This window comes from Tupaia chinensis, unplaced genomic scaffold (assembly GCF_000334495.1).
Source record: "Tupaia chinensis unplaced genomic scaffold, TupChi_1.0 Scaffold000515_1, whole genome shotgun sequence".
Classification (NCBI taxonomy): Eukaryota; Metazoa; Chordata; class Mammalia; order Scandentia; family Tupaiidae; genus Tupaia; species Tupaia belangeri.
The window spans coordinates 5,858,468-5,870,979 of record NW_006160028.1 but is presented as its reverse complement, the minus strand read 5'-3'; the positions used below and the strand labels follow the sequence as shown (position 1 = coordinate 5,870,979).

At 54.3% G+C, this 12,512-nt stretch overlaps 1 protein-coding gene across 1 annotated transcript in view; it reads left to right on the top strand.

Moving 5' to 3' along the window:
- XXYLT1 (xyloside xylosyltransferase 1) overlaps positions 1–12,309 on the top strand; it is a 193,560-nt gene extending 181,251 nt beyond the window's left edge. The window contains exon 4 of the mRNA XM_006156751.2: positions 11,047–12,309. Within this exon, the coding sequence (XP_006156813.1) occupies positions 11,047–11,434 (388 nt within the window). The 3' untranslated portion in view covers positions 11,435–12,309. The remainder of the gene's footprint in view (positions 1–11,046) is intronic.
- The last annotated feature ends 203 nt before the right edge of the window (positions 12,310–12,512 follow it).

The window sequence follows — 12,512 nt, the reverse complement described above, 5'->3', positions numbered from 1 at the left end:
CTTGGAGAAGGAGTTGATGAGGAAGGAGGCCTTGGGCCAGTCTGAGTGGAGCCCTAGCGAGCATCTCAAAGGAGTGAGGGCTGAGCCCAGCTTCCTGACCCAGTGCCATGACTGACGGCACATAGGGAGAGGGCTTTCTTCAAGGTCCCTCACTCTCTTCCTGCTTAGGTCCCCACACCGACAAGGTGTTTATGCCGAAATGACTGAGGGTGGGAAGTACTGGGAGCCAGGGACTCTTGGCCTGCTTGTCCCTCCCTCCTGCTCCTGCTCAGGTGCCCAGATGGTGGCCCTAGAGGGGGGAAGAGGGGCAGGTGCCAGCAGCCGTCCTGTGAGACCTCTAGGTGGGGGAAGGGAAGAGGGGGCAGAGGACTTAAATCGACAGCAGAAACACACAGGCACCTGGACTGCACTCAGCACTGCCCCAGCACGACCCTTGACACACAGCTTGCTGTGAGGCGCTCATAACCAGACACCACCCAGACGCCCAACACAGGACAAGGGTGGGGCTTTGTCGCCACATGGAAATGAGTTTCAGAGCAAAAGCAGGTAGCCAAAAAGAGAAAAAAAATCTAGAGCTGGTTGGTGCTCTGGTCAGGGCAGCTAGATCCCACATAGCCGACCACAATTGGAGTACCAGGCCCAGCGGCCTGACAATTACACTAGGTATTAGGTGTGTGCAAGCCCAAAATCCCAGGAGGAGAATGGAGAAGGGAGTATAGTTTAGCCATCCCCCCTGCCGGGGGTGACTCCTCATTTTCCATCTCTCTCTCTTTCTTGCTCTCACTCTCGCTTTACCCTCTGTCTCTCTTTGGTTATAGCAAAATAGCAAATTAAAACAAACTATATCGTACTCACACACTGAGGGGGGGGGTCAGTCGTTGCAGCTCAGTGGTCGCTGTGTTCTTTTGAAGTTCACTGCCCAAGTTTCATGGATGGTGGATCCAAGCCCTGGCATAGAATCAGGCTTTCAGAACTGAAAAGGATCCTTGGGCTGACCAGTCCGCTGAATAGGTGCTAGAACTGAGGTCCCAGAAGCAGCCACTGCCCAAGGCCACCCTGCTGGTTGGTGCAGAGTCAGGTGTGCCGGTTCAGGGCTTGCACGGCGGGAGGCTGCGCATTTGGTCAGAGTCCATGCAGCTCCTGGACCTGACACGTGGCCATGGCACCTATGGTCTCGTCTGTATGTGTTGAGCATTTTACCTGCATTGTGTCATCCGGTCCTCCCAGCAGCCCTGTTCATGGTCAGAGAGCCTGGAGCACAGAGAAGGGTCGTACCTTTTCCAAGTAGTAAGCAGAGGAGCAGGATTTGAATCCCCGACACGGACCGTCTGTCCCAGAACCTACATTCTTGCTCCCTGGGTGCTCTGGCACTCTCCTGTCAAGGCAGCAGAAATCTAATATATGTGTTCTGCCCCACCCCCCTTCCCTCCACCCCTGTCTGATTGCTAATCCCTGGGGATGGAAGGTGGGAAACTGGATCCGCACTCTGGATACCGCAAACCAGCTGCTTCCAGGAAGCGTTCCCCTAGAGGACCTGCCCAAGGCTGTGGCAAAATGACCATACTTACTGTAAAACAAGTGTTAGTGTAGAATTTGTGTAACATTTGTGACCATCCAGGTTATGCCACTTATTTTATGGCCATTTTCAGGATAAATGATGTCATTGCTACACTTGTGGTTTTCATCTCTTTATAAAAATAATAGAAATACTCTTTTTTGCCTTCTGATTATGACCCTCAAACTAGCATTCCCTGGAGCTAGTCATGAATGCAGTGTCTGAGCGAGAATCCGCATTCTAGCCGGGTCCCAGGGTAGCCCTCCCGATGGGCAGGGCCTGGGTCTGGCCCTCGCTGTCCTCCTACACGCCCTGCTCCATGCGACGTGTAGGAGGCCCTTGGTGTTAACGTCAATGTGCCTGCCCCTCTTCTTACCTTGTTCAAGACCTGCACGGATGTAGGACAGTGAGCAGGAACCACACGACCTGAGGCCAGCTACGATGGAATGGAGGGCATTAGGTTTCCTTCTGGCCTTGAGAAGTCCACCTTGTGCTGTGTCTTGGTTATCCTTGTGTGGGGGTGTACGCCCAGTGCCTTTATGCCTGGGCTGGTGCTGGTGTGGACTGGGTCTAACTGGGGACACAGGGTAAATTCCACACACGGCTGTCCCTCCCACCCACACCGTGCACATCCGCCTTGTGCTCACTGTCCTGGAAAATACCCCTCCGTGTTTCCCAGGACTCTCCCTGAGCCTTCTGACTGCGGGGCTGTAGGGAGCAGTGAGCCGATTCTGAAGGTGACCCTCTGGCCTTGTCTTCACCCTCACTAAACGTCCCATCTCCATCCCGCCCAGCCTAAATTCAGGGACTGGACAGGATCATGAGGCGGAGCCAGGCCCGATTATATGCATGCAGGCCCTCCTCCCTCCCCGCTTTGCCTTTGTCATCTCTGGCTCTAGCCGCCCTGTAGTAACCCAGGCTTGAAGTCCCTTGCTGCCTGCCTGTTCGAATCCTCCAGTGCCTCTCCACCCCCCTCTGTCTCCCTTGTTCTTCCCCCCAATTATTTCTATGCACACTCCCGGGGGGCAGCTTAATGTAAGCCCTGTGTGCTCTGGAGCCATTTGTGGGATTGAGAGATGGTGACTTCTTCAGTTTCTACCCCCCTTCCTTTTTTCTCCCTTTTTCTATGAGAGAAAGGGCAAAAGAGAGGGAAAGGGACAGAGTCACAGATGTTTTTGACAGGATTTCACATGTAAGGTTTTTTTGTTTTGTTTTTTAGGTTTTTGCCATAGAGTGTGTATACTCACCAGAGAGAGACAGAGAAAAGGAAAATGAGAAGTCACCCCCCCCCAAAGAAGATGGCCACGCCATAGTCCCTTCTTTTCGATTCAGTTCTCGGGATTTTAGGCATACACACACACACACACACACACACACACACTCACACACACACCCCTGGTTTGATTTTCAAACTGCAGAATCCAGGACTTGAACCGTGGTCAGTCATGCTGAAAACCAGGACCTTAGCCACCACACTACTTGCTGGCCCCTTCACATGGTGTGATCCTCCCAATTAGCTGGGGCCATAGGTACACACAACCACACCTGGTGTGTCCACGTAGGTCAGGGAACTGAACCCAGGCCTCCCGTGTGGTTTCCAGCCTCTCAAGTGGTGATGCTACCCATGCACCACGTAGCAGGGCCACCCAGCAGCTCCAGGGCAGCAAGTGTGGGAGGAAAGCCGTGTGACTAAGATGCCTAGGGAGCTGAGCAGTGAGGGCAGCAAGTCAGGAGACGCACCTGCTCCCCGAGTGCAGGAGAGGACGCCTGCAGTTTTGTGGAAGGGCATCGCACAGCTCCCGAGGCATGGCAGTCTCTTGGGGAGGCCTTGTGCTCTCTGGCTGCCCTTCAGAGGGCTCTGGGGAAAAGGACTGCAGATATTTGGAGGGCCGTTGTGGCAGGCCCGAGGCCTTGCTGCCAGGCTATTCACCCTGTGTGACGCCAGTGCCAGGCCAGGTTTTACAGAGTCCCACAGAGATGGACCTGTCATTGCATGTGCAGCTTTGGGATGGAGACAATGTGGGTCACCTTTATTGTTCTGGACTCAATAGGCAGGAAATCATGTCCAAACAGAAACCTCTAAACAGCAGGCCGTGTGGACAAGGGCCGGTCTCTGAGGTGCCACCACACCCTGAGAGGAGCCTGGGCAGGGAAGGGCGTTTGCAGCATCAGGCCTTCTGTGGCTGAACACCCACAGGGACAGAGCCACTCCTCGGCAGGGTGCTGGGCAGGGTCTGTACCCGTCTGCTCCCAGGGTCCATCCACAGCCCTGTAGAGTGTCGTCCTCATGTCCATGTCATTGCTGAGCGAGGCCCGGCAAGGCCCTGTGGCTTGCATAGCTGGTCCTCGAGTCCACGTCTCCAAGTTCCAGATCACAGACGCTCTCTTCATCTCATGACTGCCCCTGTGGGCAGTCACGTGACATCCCATCTTCTTGGCCACCAGTTTCTTGAGGTCGACAAATATTCTGCCTGTTCCCTTTCTGTGTGGTCCATTGTGTGTTAAGTATTTGAGTGCTGGGGGCCAACAGGTGGCATGGTGGTTAAGGCACTGGTCACTCCCACATGGCCGACCATGGTTCGTGTCCCGGACCTGGTGGCTTTCTTTCTCACTTTCCTTCTCTCTTGCTCTCTCTGTGTATCTCTGTCTGGTCAAATTAAAATGGGTGAATAAGTAAATAAAACTAAATAAATAATTCTTTAAAAAGTATTCAAGTGCTCACAGATTGATTTCTTCTCTCAATTCAGGGTGGTCTCTGACACTGCTGCCTGTCTCAGTGAGAACCAGGAGACCTCGCAGGGGCGTTTGGACATCTCTCTGTGGCTAACCAGTGCTGTGCCCACACCCACAGTTTTGATCCTTCTGTTTTTCCTTGCAGCCACTGACACCTGCTGCCTTCTGTCACTCCCCTGGGCAGAGGCCACCCAGCCCATTGGGAGTAGCAGGGATAGTCCTGGACCACATCGGTGTCCTCGGGGTCTGTGGACAGTGAGAATGAGGTGAAGATGATGAGCTAGGATATTTTTCTCCATCTTCATTGCTGGAGTGTACTGTGGGCTTCCCTCCAAAATTCATATGCTAATGTCCTAATCCTCAGTGCTTCAGAATGGGAGCTTTTTGGGAAGAGTGTCTGTGCAGACATATTGAGTTGTTGGAAGAACCACGACGTGTTTTACTATGCAAAACTTAGATGAGGCCATACGAGAGTTCTTTAGGAAGTTTATGGAGAATGCGTAGTACTAAAAACTATGCATCGATTCCAAAATTGTTTTGCATCACAGTAAACTTGTACTTTAATTCCATTTTCCACAAACTCTTTGAAGTCCCTCATTCTGGAGTGGGGTGATCCCCTAGTCCCCTGACATCTGTGTGGAAGGGGGAACTGTGGACACAGACGCTCCTGCAGGGAGAACGCCATGTGAGACGAAGGCAGAGGTGGCAGTGCTGTACCGCCAGGCATGCCAGAGATGGCCAACAGCCAGAGCTGGACAGCGAGCAGCCTCGCCCTCGCCCTCAGAGTCCTCCGAGGGAGCCAGCCCTGCCACTCCTGGGCCTTGGGCTCCTGGCTTCCGGAGCTGGGAGGGGGTACGTTCCTGCGGCTTAGGCTGCTGTTGGAGGTCCTCTGTCTGGCGGCTCGAGCAGACTAGCACAGGGAGCCCAGTGGTCTTGCAGGTGAGCACGGAGAGCCGGATGTACAGGGTGGGCCACAGCCAGCCCTCCAGAAGTCTTGGCTCATGGAGGAGTCACCCCCCTGCCCTGTCACAACTCTCTCTCCCCATGCCAGCCGAAAGCCCAGCATGGCCTGGTTCAAGGAAACACAGGAACATGTGTAGTGAGCTCGTCCCTGTGCTGTCTGCTCTGTGACCCGGCAGTAGTGGACATGGGTGGGTGGGAACGCTGTCCTGTGTGATGAGATAGACGTCGACTCGGCAGACCCCTCCTCCTCCTCCAGGCCTTGCTCCATGTCATCTTATCTCTCTGAGCCCCATTCTCAGGCTGGAGTGGGCAGCGCAGAGGTGCCAGGAGTTTAGGAGGCTGGCGCGGTGAGGTGAGGCCCTGTGCTGGTTCCTCGTGGAGGGGAGGACTGAGGCTCAAGTGGGAGGAGCCTTGTGGAAACCCTCTGCAGGGTCTCTGTACCCCAGAAGTCCTCTCCTTCCTGCCAGGCAGCCTGGTTTCCCTAGAAGGCAGAGGCCCCTGCCTAGGCCCCCACTTGCCCGCCTCTCCAGGTTCTGGGGTGTTGTGGTTTGGAAACTCAGTTGCTGGCCTGCAAACGGGGCTTGTGTTTCCCATGATGTCTTACAAACAAGATGAGCCTGCGCCTTGACCTGCTTTCTTTCCTCCTGTTGCCCCAAGCAAGCGCTTCAGTCATTTGGCCACCAAGCTCCCTTCCTAGCCCGCATGCCAGCTCGGAGGAGGTGGTCCCTGCCCGATGGGAACCACACATGGTGCCTTCTGAAAGGCTGGCTCTAAGCAGGGCTGCCTCCCCTGCTGCAGGAATCGTCCTGAGGGGTGGGAGGGAACAGTTATCTTTGCTGAGCAAAGACGTTTGTGGAAAAGAATAAACAGTTTGCCTGGGAATAAACAAGTTGCTATTTACCAGTGTGACTCATAGCAGGCCAGTTTTCCAGCCTCAGCTTTCTTATCTTTAAAATGGGAATGTAAAGTAAACTGGGAGTCGCTAAGTATCTTTAGGCTCTGGTTCTCTGAGGCGCTCTCTTGATCCTACCACGAACAGCCAGTGTGCCTGTCAGTCAGACAGCAGTAGATGTGTGTCCACTGTGAGCAGGCCCAGCCTTGTGCTCCCTCGTGACTGCTCTTACGGCTGATAGACACCCCAGGGGCAAGCCCCAGCAGGGGACCTGCTAGATGTGTCCAGCGGAGCTGGAGACCTGAGCCTGCCGGAGGCCTTGCTATGAAGAGATCCTAACAAGGGTGGGCAACGTATGGCTTTGCAGGGGCCCCACGAGGCCGGGAAGTCCGTGCCTTCTCCATTTAGGTACCTCAAGGGCCAGTAGTGCTTCCTGCCCCATAGAACTTCAGCCTCCGCGCAGGTAGGATCAAGACACCATGTCATTGGTCTGAAATTAGCTGGTCTCATCCAGCCAGAGCAGTAGGGTGTCCATAGAGCCTCTGAGCCAGAACTGCCCCAGGGTCCCCCACAGGCCCCAGGTTAGACAAAATGAGGTTGCTCTTCACTCCTGGGTTCCGTCTCAAGGACCGGAGACCCTTGTAGGTTGAGCCTAGTATCTACACCTGGGCAGACAGCATCAGGGGATGTGCTCTCACCATGCACAGGCCTGGCCTTCTGCTCCTGGGGGACTGCCCTCAAGGCTGACACATGCCCCAGGGGTCAGCCACAGCAAGGTGACCTGCTGCTTGGATGTTGCACTCATGAGTCTTAGACTTGAAATAGAGCCTTCTCTGCCTGGCAGCCTGCAGACTGAACTCAGCCTGAGACAACTCTGGCTTCTAGAGCCTTCCTGTGGAGCTTGGTGCAGACTGCCTGGAGTCCATTCCCATCTTGCCTTCTTCCCTTTTGGAAGTGAAAATGGAGGAATCTGACCTCAGAGTCCAGGAAAGTCCACGCTAGGAGAAAAAAAGGCATGAAGAGACAGAAGCAAAGGGGTCTGTGATTCCAGGCGGCAGGAGGAGGAGGAAGGGCTTGTTCATGGCAGTGTGTGTTCCCTTCTAGAAAACGAGCTTTAGACCACCGCCCAGGTCTCTGAGAGCCATTATTGGCGTGACCTTGGCCATGATCAGCAGGCAAAGACTGAGGGAAGAAGTGACTTTGCTTTTCAACATCATTTGAAATACCCCCTTTCCGTAAAGATGGATTTTCTTTATGAAAACCAGTTCACTACTTTTTAATGGTCTTTTTTATTTGGGGGAATTAATTTTTTTTTTTTTTTTACCTTTTTTTCCTTTAATCTTGATAGAGCACATGCATATCCCTGAGGAGGGTGGGTGAGGAAAGGTGGACCTGCCACAGGGTCTGGCCATGCCGCAATCCCTCTCCTCCAGTCCTTGAGCCCGTCAGATCTTGGGCACTTACTCGTGAGCCTTTGGGTGGACCATGGTCACCACCTAGCATCTGGCTTCTCTGGAGCAGCGCATTACTGCTGCACCATGGAGCTGACCCTCATAGTGATTATGAATCAAGATACACTCCACATAAAAAAATGGAGAAACTTCGTCATTCATAACCAACAGAATGTGCTGGAAGGTTCTCAGTAGGCCTGGTCAACCTCTGAAAGGAATGAAGATTTATAATGAATGACAGTTGAAATTATTTCTAAAGGAGAGAAGAAACCTTATCCCCTGTAGCATAGGTCTCTAGGTAACCATGGATGGTGGGGACAAGACTCCACACAGGCCCACATTCAGATGATTAGGGCCAAGCAGCTGGGTTGTGGTCATGGCGGGTTAATCAGAGACTCCAGATCCCGCACTCAGCATGTGCCACTGGCAGCGCCCATGCACATGTATGTGAGGAAAAGGCAGGGGCCTGGGGCGCTCACTGACCTGCCTCGTAGCAGCCTCAGGTCTGATCCCTGAGCTACTTGAAGGGCCAGCAGTGGCCACATCACCCAGTGCCCTGGTCCTCAGCCAGATCCAGAAATGAGATGCAAATCCAAGTGCTGCTCCTTGGAACATTGGCCTGTGGAATCAGAGGCAGCCGGAGATAAAGAAAGCTTGGCGATCAGAAGCCCTGCCCCTGACAAACTGCGAACTTCTGTTCCTTGTCAAAATGCAGGCAGTTACGGCCCTGCACTGCCCGAGAGAAGGAGCCGAGGCGAAGATCAGAGGGCTTTGCAGCCCAGCCACGTGTGGAGTGTGAGGGACTGGTGGCCCCACCTCAGCAGACTGCTTTACCATGGAGGAAGAGCTTCCATGCAAGCCCTTTCCACACCCCCGTGCCATTCTCTCTAAGCCAAGGCTGGCGCAGTTCCCCCACGAGAACCTCTGACATGGAGGCCACAGAAACTCACCCTTCCTCCGGGTGACCACCATGTTTTTCTGGGCTCATTTGGGGATAGTAGGACTGTTTTGAACAAGGGCGCCCTAGAGATCATTTTGTACTTCAAGAACCATCCGTTCCTTTTCAGACTGTTTCTGCTTCGCAGCCACAGGGCCAGCTTGCGTTTCCAATTTCCTGTCCCTTCGCTGCCTCTCCTTGGAAGTCATAATGTGCTGCTGCCCAGACCTGTTCTTTCTGGCTCTTTGTTATAAAATGCCTCTTCCTCCTGTTGAATGCTGATGCTGGGCATTATGTTCCCACAGAGCCACCTGGGTACACTCTGTGGCTGGAGACATCTGTCCTCCTCTCTGTCTCTAGGCCCTCTCTTGAGCCTAGTCCACTCAATGCTAGCTCACTCCATGGTCCACCCTTGCTGCAAGCAGGGACAACCTGGGGAGTCTCCCTGCTGAGGGTGGTGGGGTGCCCACGTGCTCAGTGCATAACCTCCATGCTCCCAGCTTCCTGAAGACCTGTGAGCACCCCACCTGTGGTTCCTTGTTCCTCACCAGCCCCACAGAGGCCTGGGAGTGGTGACTTCAGGCTCTGCAGTGCCAGCTCGTGTCTGACCTCGTCCTGTCCTGTTCCTGCCTGCGTAGTCTGACCCGCACCCTTTGCTTCATTCCTGTCATCACTTCTTCTTTCCCGAGCTTTCCCGTGCCCAGTGCCCTGCCAGGTACTGAGGAAGTGGAGGCCATGTGGTTTGGGGGAGACTGTGTAGACTGTACCACCAGCCAGCTGGGTTCTCCCTCTTCCAGGTCCTCTGAGGAGGAGAGGGAGGAAGCAGTGGGGAAAGCGTGTGGTGAGCGAGAGGTGGTCTGGGCCCTCCACGGGCCACAGGCTCTGTCTTCCTGTCGTTATTCCCTTTCTGTGCGTCTCTCCTTCCTGGAGGTGCTTCTGTTTTCACCCCTCAAAGGGAGAATCGAGTGTCCCGGCGGGAAGGTGCCTGCTCCCTCTAGTCAGAAGGTCCCTCCTCTACCACACGTGGTGTCCCGGGCCTGTCTGCTAGAACGTGAGCTGGTTTGCAACCTGGTCCTGAAATGGGAAATGAACACACTTGCCAAACTGCACCCCATCCACGTGTGATCCCATCGCTGCGGGCTCACGTGGTCTGGAAGACTACAGCACCTCAGTTTGCTTAAGAGGCTTGTTTTTGCCAAGGTTGTTATCACTAGGCAGGCGCCAGGGCTCTGTCCCACTCAGCCCGCTCATGGCACAGCTCGCACAATGAGCCTGTGTGCTCCACTTGCAAGAAAGTTCAAAGGGAATGCCGCCCCCTCCCCAGGACCAAGCTCTCGGCGCCCTTTGATACTCGAGCCCTCCGGGCAGGTTCCGCCATTCCCAGACATGGAGAAATGTGTTGGAACTGGAGACCGGATCTGCTGCTCCCAGTCCAGGTTTCTGGTTCCGTTTCCACGGCCCCTTACACCTCATCACGCAGATCCTTTCTCTCGTTGGTTGTGAGACCCAGCGTGGTGGCATGTCCAGTCTGAGGCAGAATTGGTGTCGCCATGACGCATTCCTCCCACAAGGATCCATCCCCACCGCTGCCGCCTTCTCACTTTCCTCCAAGTGTCAGGTGCCGCTGTGGCCCCATGTCTGTGGATGCAGGCTCGGGCTCTCTGCCCCTCCTCCTGATCGCTCCTGGCAGTACCGACAAGACCTTGATGTTAACATGTTGGAAAAGGGAGTGACCAGCCCCGTCTATGTCGCTCATGGTCAGGGACGGTTTCTAGGTCTTTCTTCCCTCCTCGAAATGGAAGCCATTTGGTTAGAGGACCTAGAAGGATCCCTCTGGCTGCAGCAGCCTGTGCCCTGTGAACCTAGATTGGGTGTCTAAATCTCCCAGAGAGAATTGGAATTGCATGTTCCTCCTACGTAGCCATGATCCACTTGCGTCTCTACCGCTGCTTTTCACCCAGTCTCTGCTACTAAATCTATGAAATGTTAGCTATGACTTGGACGGCAGGTGGCATGGAGGTTAGGGAGCTGGGTCCCACACGGCCAGCCACACAGTTCGAGTCCCAAACCTGGCAGCTTGACAATCACACCAGGTGCGTGTGCCTGAGTGCCCAAAATCCCAAAAGGAGAATGGAGGAGAAGGGTTTATAGTGTGGGTATTCCCCCGCGGGATGATTTCTCACTTTCCCTCTCTGTCTTTCTCTGGCAAGTATACACGCCCTATAGTTTAAAAAAAGTTAAGAAAACTTAAGTGTTTTATCATCACCGTTGTTGTCCTGAGGTAGCACAGGACAGTGGCCAGAGCGTGGGGCTTGGTGTCCGGAGACCTGGCTGAGGCTCTGCTCTGCCACTTACTGGAGGAGGAGGTAGGTCCCGGCCTTGGAATGCCTCCATTTCCGTGTAGAGCAGGTGAAAGTGGCATCTCCCTCCAGGGTGGCTGTGTGCACTCGGGGAAGGGGGGCTGCTCAGTGGTTCTCCCGAGGCTGGCCTAACTCTGTTCTCCTTCCCTTCGCAGGCACACATTCTGGCAGTTTCGCCACGAGAACCCCAAGACCAGGGTTGGGGGCCCTCCCCCTGAGGGGCTCCCCGGTTTCAACAGTGGGTTTAACCTGGAGGCCATGCGCCAGTCCTCGCTGTACGGCCGCCTACTGGAGCCAGCGAAGGTGCAACAACTAGCTGACAAGTACCACTTCCGCGGCCACCTCGGGGACCAGGACTTCTTCACTATGATCGGCATGGAGCACCCCGAGCTCTTCCATGTGCTCGACTGCACCTGGAACCGGCAGCTTTGCACCTGGTGGAGGGACCACGGCTACAGCGACATCTTTGAGGCCTACTTCCGGTGTGAGGGCCACGTCAAGATCTATCATGGGAACTGTAACACCCCGATCCCGGAAGACTAGGAATAGGCTCACCTGCCGCACCTCCAGGGCCTCTGGATCTGCAGCCAGGGAAGAGGCTCCCGGGGATGGGCCCCGGGATGGCAGAACTCCTAGAGAGATGCTGCAGGGGCGTCCTCTGACCGAAGTGCTGTGCATCTCCTGCCCAGTGGCCACGTCTGAGGCCACCTGGTGAGGACTGGCCTCTGCCTTGTCGGTGCTCAGGACCTTTTCCCTCCATGGGCCAGGCGTCATGAAAGACAAACACAGGAACATCTCCCGAAGGCCTTTAAGCCTTTAAGCAAGCGCTGAAAGAAAAGGCAGGAAAGAAAAATGGTGCCCTTTTTTCCAGCCCCAAAGGAAAGGAAGTCCTTTCAAGAACAGGCCTCTCTTGGGCCAATTATAAATGTAATTTAAATTGACAGGCTTCCATTTTGTGAGAAAGAACAAACCACATTGCTTCAGAGCCCAGCGAGCTCTAAACGTATGAGCCAGGGCTTCCACAACCAGCCAAGAGTCTGAGCATGTAGACGAAGTCTGGCTGCTCGTCCTCACCTCCAGGAGGCTGTGCACTTATCCTTGGGGTGCTCGCATGGCTTGGGGTAGCTCTAAAGATCACCACCTCTTTGGGGGAGGCCTTTGGGACCAGTAGGGGACCCACATAAGGAAACTGGTCTCTTTGGTGTATCCCTGATTCGCCCAAGCCAGCTCCAGGTGGCCAGAGTGTTCTCAGAAACCAAATCTGCCATCGAAGAACAGCGATCGGCCATCTCCAACGGCATACGATGGGATGTCTGCGGTGAACGACTCCTTCTGCAGGGAGCCCAGCGATTCTGTAGCGCAGCTGTGTACGTAGGAAAGGGGGTCGCTCCTAGGGTTATATGCATTCCAGTATCTTTGTTTTTAATGATCGTTATTCTTTTGTCTTTCACCACGTCCGACCCCTTTCCTTAGGAGAACATAGAATGTCATATCTATGTTTCTTCTTTCGATGGGTTCGGCTGTAAGTAAGCTACAAACACAAAACTCCTGTTGATCCATTTTGTATTATAGTCCTGCTGATGTCCTTGGGAAAGAAGTGTTGTGGATTTTCATCTTCCTT